Raw genomic sequence first — 14,904 nt, forward strand, 5'->3', positions numbered from 1 at the left:
ATTCAGCATCTCTGTGGAGCAAAAATCCACTACTGCAGTCTTTCACTTCAGAAGTGGACACAACATAAAAATGAGGAACTTTGTTAAAGAGAATGTAAAAGGGCAGTCCAAAGGGTAAAAGCACTTATAAATGGCAAGCATTTGTTTAATAGTCATGCTGGGTCTTCAGAAAAGGACACACAGCCTATGAAGGCAGACTTCAGAAAGCTGAAACAGAGTCATACTACTTAAGCAGAACAGCAAACTATACAGTTATATCCAGTCAGGTCCAAATAAGGAAAATACCAAAGAACAAATTCTGAGAAATTAATACAGAAGGAAAAGATAATAATAAAAAGCACAGTAAAGCCCAGCCAAATATTAAAGGTTACCTTGAGAAAAACATAGGTTCTACTAACAAATCCTACTTTAAATACATAAAAAGAAGAGGAAGTCTGAGTATCAGTCAAAGCCAAGAAGGAGCATCTAAGGATGGTAATACCATAGCAGAAAAGGTCAATGAGTTGACACACACTCACCATGAAGTTTCTGATGCCAAAGAGGACAAGGTGGAAGACTTCTCCCAAGCTGAAGTTGAAGTATCATGTAAGTACATTACAGAACAAATTAACAGAATGAACAATAATAAGCTGCTAGAATCAGCAGGTACTCAAACTTCTGAAGGAGCTCTGAAGGTACGAAATAGCTGAACTATGAACTGTAATGCATAACTAATTGCCTAAAACTGCCTCGGTTCTGAGACAGTGAAAATTGGCAAATGTAAAGTTTCTTTTTAAAAGGATCTGGAGTGACACACCAACCTACAGATGAAGAACTCTGATGTTTAGAACAAGCAGATTGGTGGTAATTATAATAAAGAAACAAATTCATAATGCAAACTTGACACATCGGTGAAAAGTATTAATTAAAGTCATAATCCATTGGAAACCTCTACTGGATTTGTAAAACTGTTATGCATCTGGAAAAGAAAAATACAGTTTACATAGTTTACCTGTAGTTCCAAAAGCTTTTCAACAAATCTGTCACCAAAGATTCAAAAGTTTCCATAAACTAAGAGGAAAATCCATTAATGGATAGATAACTGGTTAAAAGACAGGAAATAAAGAAAGAATATTAAAATTGGTCTGCTGTAAAGTGGCCAGGGAGGTCACCAATGGAGCCTCAAAGAAATCTGTTAGGGCCTGAACTCTTTAATGCATTCATAAGCGGTCTAGAGAAAGGACAAATAATGAGATGACATTCACTGCTGATACTATGCTATTCATGGTAGTAAAAACAAGAGCAGGAGGTCTTCATTGAGGCAGAGAATTAGAGTATCATGAAGGAGAAAAAAGGTACATTAAAAACTAGTCCTGGAAATGGGGCAAATCTAATGGTATAAAGTGCTGGCTAATGTCCTTAAGTGACGGTGGCAAGACTTTCTTTTGTAAGTAGGCAACTCATCAGCTGGAAATAATTGAGAAGACAGGGCTGTGTCTGTCTGCTGAGACCATCTTCTGATGCACACAACATTTAACTATTACAGATGGGAGATGATGAGATGACTGGTGCAAAGCCTTACTCAGACCTCACTGCAGTATCCTGAATGACTATGTTCAACTTACAGGGTGTCACTTTAAATAAATAAATAAATAAATAAGAGAGAATTCTTCAAAGCAGTGACAACTCTTGATTCTATCCAGATTTCCCTCACCACAGTTTTTACTGAACACATTATTACACGTTTGCGTTCCACTGAGGAAGATGCTGTATGCTTGCAATCACACGTGCACTCCCTCTCCCAGAGTTCTCAGTAGCTAAGCCCTTTGATTTATAACACGAGTATTAAAATTGTATTAATAATCAAGGCACTGACCATGCAGCACACAGGTTAACCCTGCATTTGCCTCCAATTCATAATCAACACGTGAATGACAAACAACTTATTTTTAGTTCCACATACTCAGCTACACGAGGAATAAGATGTCAGTGTGTGTTACTCCAGGCTTATTTTACAGTCCACAGGAAGACAGGCATCACCAAAAGGTGATTTAGCTGATCCTAAAATAAGTCATCGACCATAAAAGGACCTGAGGGTAAGTAGCTCAGTTGTCTCAAGATAAGCAAGATGAATTCCACCCTAACTACACTAGCATCACAGTTAATCATCGTTATTACGTGGACTAACCAAGCACGGAGATTCACTGTGCCAGGATCCTGCCCTGAAGAGTTTACAGCCTGAAATTCCAGGCAGGCAAAGGAGAGAGAGAAAGGGGAATACATTAACACATAAGCAATGTGGTGGAAGTATGACAAAGTCATATTTGTGGAGAATGGCTTCTTAAAGTAAGATGCGATGATTCTGTATATATTATTACTCAATTCCTCCCAAGGAGAAGGAACGCAGAAGTGACTACAGTGCTAGGAAGAGAACCATGCAGAACTGTTCATTACAGAATCATGAAGAAAGGAACCAAGACTGGTCTTAATTTGTCAAGCTCTGTAGAAACTACCATGACAGCAATTCCAGGAAAATGTTTAAAAACTACAATGCAGGGCTCAGACTACCAGTGGAGGGAAGAAAAAAAAAAGTCAAAAGTTTTTTTTTTTTGACAAAGGGGCAAAGCAAAGCACAGCAGGAACCTGAAAATAGAGGGTATTCTGAGACTAAGTCTTCAATGCTGTGATTACAAGTACAAATGAGAATCACATCCAATGAAGATTTAACAAGGTATTTGAGAACCTGCAAAAGCAGTGGGGAAAAAAAAAAAAAAGTAATTAAGATAACAATGAAAATGATGGTAAGAAACAGACTTAAGGAGTTAAGTCAGCTTCATAATATGATTTGTAGTCTATTTTCCTTTGCTTATTATTACTTTCAAACTACAATCAACTTATTGTCATACCACTGAATGATGTAAACCTTGCCAACTACTTCAAAACTAACACGTTTTCTGTTGCACTGAACATTCCCAGAAGACATTTCCCCTCATTTTAATACAAAATCCTGTCAGATCCACATAGCTGAATAAAAAAATGTGTAAAGAATATGTAGCTGTAATAGACCTCCCCCAACTAGTCAACTTTGGAATAAAAGACGATCAAAAAAGACTCAAAGATCCAGTGCTAGATTAATGCAAATATCTGCCTGTTTGCAAGTGTACTTTTTGATTAAACTGGCATACATCAAGTACAATTAGAAAGGTTATTTATAACTAAGAAATACATAATTCTGCATTTTAATGAGGGTGACAATTACAGCCAACAGTTGCTAATTAACATTAATCCTTTTGCACTGCAAGTCAGAATTTCCCAATATGATTTTCATTGTCAGCAATGGACACACCAAAACTGTTATCACAAAGCAGCTATTAGGCAGGCTGCTTTGACACAAATAGGTGTTCCTGTTACACACAGTAAAGAGAAAGAATCTGATGATGTCTTAAATTTGATAACCTCAGACGTAAATACAGAATGTCATTTCAAAATTTACTTGATGTCTACCATGTGAAATATAATCAAGGCTTATCATTTTCATGGCTGAACCCAATTCAAAGTTTCCCAAGAGTCAAGCTTCACAGGTGAAATCTGATTTCAACACAAGCTTGAAATCTCCCATTGTTAAATTTGGTTTTGATCCCCGTCCTGGGTTCACATCTGCATTTCACATTTGAGACTTCAAAGCTTTTAGTAGTCATAGCAGAACAACATAGATAAGGACCACTGTTTGTCCTTTTTGCTCAGCTTCTGATGCCAAATTCTGGAGCAAGGGCTAAAGATACGAATGACTACTATAAATTGATTTGCTACTGTAGCATATCCGTATTTCATTTTTTTCTTATATAGAGTATCAAGAAAAAAATATATTTTAAAAATGAAACCTGAATTTTAAGTCCCAATTTTCCAAAATTGCTCTAATGTATTTCTATACTTTGATTAAACATTTCTCTGTAAATACACGCCTATAATGACAACCGTTGACCTTCTTGAACACTTCTTTTATTGATGGTCGCAATCTTCTAAAAGAGATGATTTAGATATTATATGTATGTATTTTGAGAGGAGAAATTACCCCTGTTTTAGCCTCTCAGCCATGGTCTTTTCAGAAAGAAGCACCAGAAACCTATCTGTCAGTCTCTTCATACTGATCTTTAGCAGGAAAAGAGACCTGGTCCAAACACCATCGAATGCACAATATCATAATACAGCCAGTAAATAAAGCCTCTAGAAGAGTGCTGAGGTGCTCACCAGCTGGGTCAGGCAATTGGAGTGGGATCAATGTTAGATGTAAGTAAATGAGAAGGCAGAAAAGGAGAATTGTGAGCAGTAAGCAAAGAAACCTATAATGCACTTCTTACAAAGTGCTGTAAATTTCACATTTATTTTGTAAGTATGAGATAGATGGGTTATTTCTACATACAGAGGTGCCCAACTAAAATCAAGATAAGTGATATTAATGTCCTATGGTCACTATTATTGAACCTCGAAAGCAATAAACTATGAGTCGATAAATATTACATTTGCAACATAGTTAACATTCTTCTACTGTCTCTGGCACTTATTACACATTGTAACCGCAAGTCTACAATACATTATTCATATTTGGGGTGTCACTGAGTGATGGATTGCTGTAAGAGAGGCTGTCCTTTAAATAAATCAACAAATAAAAATGCAAATGTTAACATTTTCAGCCACAACTTTTTCCATCTTGAATAGGGAATGAAAATTTCACATTATATCGACAGCCAGCAGAGAGAACAATTAACAACCTACACTGTGAATAAGAGAGATTAATTTGCCAACGTCTGGTTTTATCACTTGCATATGGAACTATATTGGACTTTTTGTGCTGCTGGTTCTCTCAGGGAGTAGACAAAACTTGTGTCTCCTATCATGTTCATCACCTAACGCACCACCCCGCTCCAAACACACCCTTAATTCCTTTAAGTGCTCAAAAGTTAGATCTGGAATGGAAGTTTTGTCTTCTCTGCCCTCCTTTTGAATCTCAAATCATGTCTTATTCTAAGGGGAAAAATGATCTATTTCTTTGGCTGTGCTTGCTTAGACAATACAGGAGAAGGAACTTCATGGTATTGTCTTAAGAGCTGAACAACATTTAAGTACCCAAAACATGCAGAGCTGAGAGATGTAAGTAAAGCAAAAGATTAAGCCTCATCACTGTTGTATTTCCTAATATTTAGCATAACAGATCTGCTCTACACTATTCCAGTGTGCATTATTAAGTATACAATTCTGCACGTTGTATTTTACTTCAGATATTAATTTGCTTAAAAGTCCCTGAATAGACATTCACCTGAGATGTGCTGGGCAATTGGGTAAATAGTTTTGTTTTTAAAATGTCCCTAAACACAAATTTACACAATACAATCTGTTTATAAGAACTCCAACAGGCCACTGTAGCCTAACAGATAATAATATAGCTCAAATATAGTATTCATATTGCAGGAACTTCTAAATCACTTATTTTAATGGCTAAAAGAAACTTCATTCCAAGACAATGCATTCAGCTAGCATTAAAGCTCTGATTTAAAACTGTAACAAGAAAACATAGGCTTAATGCTGAAATCCCAGACTATCACTCAATCCCTTAATTTACCTAACTGTTCTTAAATTCACTTTGTAGATGCCCAAAGTGAAGAATGTTACAGGAGAATTATCTGTTTCCATGGTGAGCAGAACAACCTTTGCCTGTGTCTTTTTAAGTGCTTGATTATCTGCAGTGTTATAGGACATACTGTGCCAAACTCGACGGTACAACTGTTTCTACGTGGGGAGAGCCTGACAGTTGTACCAGGGTTATAATCAAATTAAATGGTCTTTCACAATGCACAATTTACAACACTTTTTTATTTTAAAGCTTAACTTCATATTTTGATTTAGAACAGCTTCATTTTTGTTGTGCAACACAATCCATGTTTTGCTGAAATCATTACCTGATGATAGCTAAGGTAAAATCTAGTTTATACAAAAACTTTTCATTACTAAATGGAAGCATACAAATGCTGCTACTTCCCCGCTCCATCTCCCTTCCAGCTCACAGACAAAAAAAAGCAGAACCTTGCTTCTAGGCAAACAACGGTTATGAAGAAGATGTCCCTGGTCACCAAAAAGGCAATATTTTAGGTAGTCAGAGGGCCGATGCTTTAAGAGTAAGGAACAGAACTTACTCTTCCGAGTCTGAATCTTGCCTGTGATTGTTTTCCAAATATATCAGCTTTGATCTAGATAAACAAGCACATGGAGTAAAAAAGCTTTCCAGACCTGCTGTGAACATAATTCCAAGGGGCTCATGCAGGTGTAGACACTTGGCTTAACAACACTGGATAACCAAACATGTAATGCTTGGCTGCATTATGAAAAACAGCCATAGGCAAGCATAAAAGCGTGATGGGCAAACAAATTCACTATTAGACTAGCTCAGGATGCCAGAAAAAGAAGCATTTTTCTTTCAGAGATAGCACTGAGATGACCTTGTGCACATTCATTCTGAAAGTCTGGTCCTTCTACAGGTGTAGCACTAAGAATCTCAAAGCACACACCTTTTCCTTCTCAGGACGCGATTCTTGTCCCAGAGGTGATTCACGGAGAGAGAAAAAGTAGCACTGCTGTGATTCCTCCTGACGCAGGAGGTAGCTGTAACACATGCTGAAGCCTCCATTGAGCCCTGCCAAGAAAGGCTATCAAGCCAACACATCTTCTACCTGCCATGCCTGCTTATCCAGCCAGCCCTCCCAGAAGCTGAGTGAGCACCCTAAAGCCTTGTGCTGGCAGGGAGCTTCTGTCACTTTCCAACACCTTCTCCCTGGCAGGCTTTCCATTGCTGCTACTGCCGAGTGCCAGGGCTTGTGCTAGTTAAAGCTGGCACAAACATGAGTTGAATCTAGTCCTATAAATTTAAATAGTCAAAAGTAATTAGATTTACATGTACTGCCGAATAAATAAATTTGTTCTTAGGCTTGGGCTTTGTGCTGCAAGTTTCCGTCCCATGCCAACTGTTGTGGTTAAGCTGTTAACCGCCCCCCCCCCCCCCCCCCAATCACAGATTATAACGAACATGCTGACAAACCCTAACTTTAGTGGCACAAAAGCAGCAATAATTCTCAATATTGATTAATTTAGTTAGTTAAACCTGCAGTCTAAGCTTATAACCATTCAGTGATAAATTGAGACTGACCTGCTGCTCAAGCAGGTTTTTTGATGAAGGATAGGATCAGCTTTAGGTCTCCACAGAAATACTTGTCCATTTACCATTTTCAATTAGAGAAGGCCATGAGTAAGGGAAAGCAAAACATGGCTGCTTAAGCTGGTCAATTATACTTACAGCACCAACAGAGAGAAAGCAAGCCAGTGAGAGCGGAAGAGAACACCCCAGAAATACAGGATTTTTCAGAATTTGCCATCAACTGGTGAAATAAAACTTTAAAGATGACAGCTAATCAGACTTGTTACTGATCACTTTATCTGATATGATTTCTAACAGCATATTTCAACAATTATTTTACTCCCCTCTGTGGAAAAGAATGGACCATCAATCCTCTTGAATAAAATTCCTTTTTCTGAGCAGTTGTTGTATGATGTGAATAATTATATCTACTCCTCAGTGCTTGAATAGAATCTTAACTTACCGCTATTAGGTGGTATCAAGCAGTATCTTTACACAGTCCTTATCTGATACTACTGCCTTGCAAAGGTAACCCTTGCTTCTAAGAGAAATGCTGAGGCTGTCTTGTAGTTTCTGTTTGCTTAAACATACAGTTACTTGTGGGAAACAGAGCCCAATCTATCTCACTTCTTAAGTCCTCCCAGAATTATCATCTTTTCCTTCAGAACAACAACAAAAAAAGTGTTTCCATAGCAAGTAAGTACAAATTTGTCAATATTGATAGTGATTTTTCACCTATTATATATCGCAAGTTCTCTCAGAAGATAGAAATAAACTGCCAGCTGCTGCCAAGAATACAGGGATGATATCAAGCATACATTTTCCTAGTCCACTGGGCCAAGAAAAGATTAAATCTGACTCAAGCCCTCTCATTCTCCAAGAAACATTTAACTCTTCTTATGAACGGTTGTACAGTCTTGTCATTCCACTGCACAAAGTCATCTAACTAATGGTGTAAAATATAGCAAATTCATACTTTAATCTGCATTTACTCAGTTGCTTAACTAAAGATTTTATTACAATAAAATATGGGATATGATAAAGAAAAGCAAGAATTGTATGCTGTTTTTCTAGGCACTTACCACTAGAATTGTAATCCTGCCCAAAGAAGGCAAGTTGTTTTTAGACTCTTAAGTGTAACAACAATGCTGCTTTCTGTTTCTTCATTGGAGCAGAAGTCATAATGCTGCTTTTCCAGCGCATTTAGTGCAGATATATAGCATAATCAGGAATTGCTGACTTAATGTGATTTTGTTGCTTGTCATTAAACATAAAATAACTCTGGTACAAAACATTTTAAAAGAAATGCCATTTGATAAAATATAGGGGGGTGGACAGGGGGGGAATGGAGTACAGGGGGATTAAAATCTTCAAGTGGATTTAAAGCCTAACATGGGTTAACACCATCCATTCAAATTATTTATAAATGTATTTAATGTGTCAGGACTTGGAACATAAAATACTTTCTATTCAAAATCTAAGTAAAATTAAGATGTTAGAACTTGGCATATTCCCGCTTTTCTTATTCTAACAAGCAATTTAAGGCTTACTATAAATGTCAAAAGGATATGGCAGTTTTTAGCTTATATTATCCATCTTGTGCTAACATGAAATATCATAGAAATTCAGCCACTTCCCTGCATCTAGGAGAATTTGATATTTGGGTTTGCAGAATCTTAAACCAGAGATTAACCAGAATCTTACCGTGAAGTGTCATGCTCGATTGGTGATGTGGCTGTGGTTACAAGCTCTTTGCCTCTGCCTATCAGTCCAGGAGACAAGGCTGCATCCCTCCTAGGTCCTGAAGTTGTCCCTGTGAAACGAAGTGAAGACAAGTCAGATATTAGAGGCTAGTAAATTTGAGGCAGCTATTTCGTGATTCTGCATTATTACAGAACACCAAGACTAAAAGTAGCAATGTTTTTTGGAGTGCTTTATATACAGTTAAGTGGCAATCAAATGTCAAATCAATTATCAGTTGACAGTACTGTGTATAGCATGCATTTCAGGATCATGTATAATCAGATCTATGGAATAAGACATATAGCCTTCATCTTAATGTCCAAAGCTTGACAGACTTACACTGTAGACCATTTTCCTAGTGGTGAGGCAAAACCAGGATCCACAGGATGCAACTTGTTTCACAGACACAGTTCTTGTGACCTTTTATAATGTTTTCTTCTCCTTTTTTCTACGTGTAACTATCACTTTTTTTGCTTTCAGTAAAATAGGACTGCTAGTCCATTCTTTCCTTTTACCCCCCCCCAAATTCTCAAATTATAAAATATGGTTCAACAAGGACAAGTTAAAGGCCCTGCACCTGAGTTGGGGCAATCCCAAGCACAAATAGAGGCTGTGTGGAGATGGATTGAGAGCAGCCCTAAGAAGAAGGACTTGGGAGTGTTGGTTGATAAGAAGCTTGACATGAGCCAGCAATTTCTGCAGCCAAGAAAGCCAACCGTGTCCTGGGCTGCACCAACACAGCATGGGCAGCAGGGAAGGGAGGGGGTTGTCCCGCTCTGCTCTGCTCTTGTGAGACCCCACCTGGAGCCCTGCACCCAGCTCTGGGGCCCCCAGCACAAGGACATGGAGCTGTTGGAGCAGATCCAGAGGAGGCCACAAGGATGATCAGAGGGCCGGAGCACCTCTCCAAGAAAGAAAGGCTGTCGTAGTTGCAGTTTTTCAGCGTGGAGAGGAGAAGGCTCTGGGGAGACCTTACAATTACCTGAAGGGGCCTACAAGAAAGCTGGAGGGGGAATTTTTACAAAGGTGCATAGTGATAGGACAAAGGGTAATTGCTTTAAACTAAAAGAGGGTAAATTTAGATTAGATATTAAGAAAAAATTAATTGCTATGAAGGTGGTGAGGCCCTGGCATGGGCTGCCTAGAGGAGCTCTGGATGCCCTGTCCCTGGCAGTGCTCAAGGCCAGGCTGCATGGGGCCTTGGGCAGCCTGGGCTAGTGGGACTGCCACCCATGGAAGTGGGTGGGACTGGGTGAGTTTTGAGGTTTCTTCAAATCCAAACCATCCTGTGATTCTATTAACTATTGACTTCATCAATATATTGACTGCATTTTTGCTGTTACAGCCCAGTGTGAGGTTTGACTGCTCTGTCACACAAGCACACTGCTGACTTGTTTTTAACTTGCTGTTCACCAAGAGCCTCAGCTCTCTTCTGTCAAAACTGCTTTCTAGACTGGCAGCACCCAGTCGGTCCTGCTGCATGGGGTCAGTCCAAACCAGTTGCAGGAACTGTCATTTTCCCTTTGCTGAACCTCAACAGGCTTTTGTCAAACCAATTCTCCAGCCTGTTAAGGTCTGTTGAATACTGGGCCCCACCTCCAGCATATTGACTTCTTCCCCAGTTGGTGGTGTGGGCAAATTTGCTGAAGGTGCCTCCTGTCCCACTGTTGTGATTGTTAACACTAGACAGCATCAGCCCTGATATAAGCCACTGCAGGATTTCACTAGCTACTGTCTGCCAGATGGACTGAATACAACCCACTGAGGCTGGAGATCCAGACGATTTTTTACCCATCTTCCACCTTGTACCCATCTACCTAAGAACTAGGTTTTAGAGGTATGATTTAGTTAGACACTTTGCCTCCAAGTAGTCAGTACTAAGTGGAATATGCAAGTTACGGGTAACATGATCTAGTACATAAAAGACTGTGGGGGTTTTATGTGTTTATTTATTTTTTTAATCTATCCTAACTAGCACTGTCCAACCAACATCACTTAACTAAACAGTAAATATGGGGAAAACTACAAGTCTCAGCAAAAATTAAAGTCAAAACAGTATTTAGCTCTTTAAGTAATTCTGTCATGCGTAAATATTTCTCAGCTCTGTGAACAGCAACTTTATCTACCATTCATGCTGAAATATGAAGCAATACATCAAGGTTGGAACTCCAGCTCCAGTGCAAATTTACAGACATCCAAGAGATTAAGATTATTTAAAATACTGCATTGATTTAAGATGTATACAAATATATGCATACGATCTAGTAGAACCACATGCTTTAATGTATATTCTAGGAAGGCTAACAAAGACGTGGGTTCTTACTGCCCTGCTACAATGCACTGTGCTTCAGTACTACGTAGTTAAAAAAACTTGCCCAACAAACAGTTAATTTTCAGTGAAGGAACTCTTAGAAATATCATGGGGATATATGTTGATTGTGTGTCCCTGGTAACTTGATAGAGTGCCAATCCACAATGTGAAGAGTGGGTATGCATATAAAGACTGGAAGCTTCTTGCTTAGAGTTTTGGCTTCATGACTGAAAAAAGAGATATTTAGAAATCATTTCATGTGACAGTGGAATGAGGCAGCTGGATCTTAAGAAACTAATACTGAAGTAATAAAAACCTGGCGAGCATAGGAGAATATATTCAATTCCTAGTATGAGAAAAGGCTGGCACATTGTCAACATGCTACATTCAAAGCAAAGTAGATCTATTTCTCCAAAAAAGAAAATATATGGACTCAGAAGTGGCCAATACACCCTCGAGGGGACTGTTCAAAGACTCACGTTTGAAAATATTACCAGGGCCAGAAATGGAAAACAAGAAAAGGAACTAAGAATATATTGAGGCTGTTAGGCTGCACAGAGCTAGAAAGAAATCCTGAATAAGTGCATATAGAAACAAAAAATGTTTTAAAATACATCTTGAAAAAGGCATAGAAGTCTACAGAGGGAAAAGAAACACCAAAGAGAAAGCAGGTCTATTAATACACAAAGAAGATTAAATCAATAATGATCCTGAAATGGTCAAGCTACTAATAATTGTAAAATATAGTGTAAGAAAAAAAAAAAAAAAAAAAAAAAAGATAAGGAATATTGGCAAATACTGCCTGCATAAAGCTGATGAAAAGGAATTATCGGGGGGGAAAAGTTACAAAATCCTTAGTCTGAAGGATATATATTTCATGGCTAAAGGGAATTAGTTAATGAATTTATGAAGTGACTGGTAATTATTTATGAAAAGTCATAGAGAACTGGGGTGATGCAAATGACAGCAAATTAATTAGATTTCCAGGTGTTGTAAGACAGTATGAGACTGGAGAAGTTGCAGATGACCTAGAGAAGCAAGAACATGGAAAAAGAATAGACACATTCACCCTGGAAAAAGAAAGCTCATATATGGTGTGAATAATCTAAATCCTGATACCAATGAAAAGAGAGAACCAGGAGTAGAAAAGAATAGCAAAATATAAACTAGATATAAGCTTGAAAGGCAAGCTACCCCCAAAGCAATTATAGATGTCTTCTAAATGGTAAAGTTAAGAATACCGTTTTCAATTTTCTTAACTTGGTATACAAATGATATGAAGACGCTTTTGAGAAAATTTAAATAGCTGTATATTTCTGCTTGAGAAGCAGACAACTAGAACATGAAGAAAATTGGAAATACAGCAGTCAACTTTTTTGAAAGTGTGAGTACTAAGAATGAAGAAAAACTGTTGAGTCTAGTTCAAGCAGTAATGGAATGAAAGCAAGCAAGGGAAAATCTAGGTTGATAAACTTGAAAGAAATGTTTATGAATTGAATAATAGTAATATTCATAACGCTTAACATTCACATAGTACTTCACAGCTTCAAAGCGCTTCACTAATATTAACTAATTGCTCTATTCAATTGTAGGGAAGAGTCTTCCCTCAAGGGAAGAAGTTCCAGATCTTGAATCCCTAAGAAGCTACATTAGAAAACCTACCAAAAACAAACACTATAGAGAAAAATCAGCCCCTGGAAAAGTACAGATTCTGTGAGCTAAAATATTATTTCTTTCTCTGCCTTTTTCTTTTACATATAGAAAGGAAAGCTATGCGTGCTATACAGTATCACGCAGATGCTACATCCCCCAAAGAGATACAAATGGAAAAAAAGAGTTCTTTGTTTCACTGCAAAGAGATTTTTAGGAAGGGGGTAAAGAGGAAGAGTTTAAAAAAAAATGTACGAAGATGAACTGCCCAATATTGCAGAATATAATGAATACAATCTGGTTTAGTTTCCCAGCCCAAAAGCAAAATTTTCCAGGGCAGAAAGAGAAACACACATTTCTGTACTCCAGTGCTTTTTAACTAGACAAGTTGTTAGATTTTAGTACAAATTGACATAGCTGCTGGTGACACCAATAAAAACAATTTACTGCTGAAAAGATCTAAGACTTGAGGATTGCTTCGTCTGCTTAAAGTTTTGCTGGTAAAACTAAAAAAGTTTGGATACAAGACACAAACACTTGCTAAAGCAGAAGAATAAAAATAAAGGAGCAAACAGAAATAGGAGACAAAAAGCAACAGTGAAAGAATAAATACTGATTGCCTAAGCAGGGCTGGTTCAGTAAGCTTATACCTTGAAAAGAGCACAGAAGTGCTCCTTTCCCTCCACCAGGTGATGGGACCAGGTTAACAATGCTGTTCTCAGCATTACTAAACATTTGTAGTGAAAAAGGAAAACTGGGTTAAGAAACTACCCCTTCCAAACTCAAACTCTCGCAGTAAGCAAGCAGTGCTGTGGGCAGTAAAGCCTTTCACCATGCCATGAGAATTGTTTACTGACTAGTTGATTTGTCTCCTCAAAACAAAACTGAAGATGACAAAGTAGTGAAAAAGGACAACATCAAACTCCAATACAAATGTGTATGCTTATGCTGCTGTGGAGGGACCCTATCATGAGTTGCGTGGTACCCTGAGACACCCACTGTTCCCAGAGTTATGCAGAAATTATATTATATTGCAACAGAGCCCGAAGATCCACATCAGACCTGGCACTGCACTAAGACATGCTTGGAGATAGTCCCCATCCTCAAGCATTTACAATTTAAATCATCAAGGTAGATCAAGGCATGAAAAAATATCTCTGTAGCAAAAAGTATCTCTGTAGTCAAACCTCTGTCTGTTAGGAAGTTCTCAGCAGACATGCTTCTGTGTATAGGATCCACCCCTGCTGTCTTCTGACCAAATCGCTGTGTGAAAGTAGCCGGCTGACAACTACCATCAAGTTTCATGTCTCAGGATGTCATCTGGTTGACTTTGTGCCCCTTCTGCATAAGATGGCTTAGCTAGAGCTCTGTAACTGGTTTCTAATGATGCAGCAGGTACTGACCACTGTTCCAGGCTTTCTGGCTCCATACTCTGAGGCAGTCAGGCAAATGCCACATTTTTTAAGAATTCACCATAAAAACACTGTTGATATCTCTCATTTTATTTTGGTAGATGCTATGTATTTACTTCCTAATAAAAGAATAAACTGTGAAGCTGAAATCCCAGTTCAGCAGCAGATGGTAAGATCTAGCAGAAGTAGGGACAGGAACACCTAAGTCCAGAGCTAACTAGAATTAAGAAACATTGTACCCTGGTGATCCCCAGAGATGAAAAAAACACTGTACAAGTGTGTGTGTGTGTGTGTGTGTGTGTGTGTGTGTGTATGCTTGTTAAAGGAGTCCAAACATATAACAGAGGGAAGCCAATTAAAAAGGTACTAAATACAGAAGACTTCAACTTCAGTGATTAGTGCTAGGTAATTTGCCTTGTGATAAACAAGCCATTCAAATCAGTAATAGACCTGAGGTTGTTCCACAGCTTGAAAGCATTTCTCTGAACTTTATCTGGTATCACAGCAAGTACCAATGTTTATAAGCTAAATTTTGCCACACAGCTCTGTATCTTCAAAGCTAGCAATCCCAAAAAGTGTTTGCAAAAGACACCAACCATTTTTGGACATTATGCTGACCACTGCAC

General features: G+C 38.2%; 1 protein-coding gene across 1 annotated transcript in view; it reads right to left on the minus strand.

Annotated features, from left to right (window-relative positions):
* Window positions 1-14,904, minus strand: part of KIAA1328 — a 171,235-nt gene that overhangs the window by 21,509 nt on the left and 134,822 nt on the right. Inside the window, exon 10 of the mRNA XM_084504086.1 lies at window positions 8,867-8,975. Within this exon, the coding sequence (XP_084360212.1) occupies window positions 8,867-8,975 (109 nt within the window). The remainder of the gene's footprint in view (window positions 1-8,866; window positions 8,976-14,904) is intronic.

Source organism: Aythya ferina (assembly GCF_964211825.1).
Source record: "Aythya ferina genome assembly, chromosome: Z".
NCBI lineage: Eukaryota > Metazoa > Chordata > Aves > Anseriformes > Anatidae > Aythya > Aythya ferina.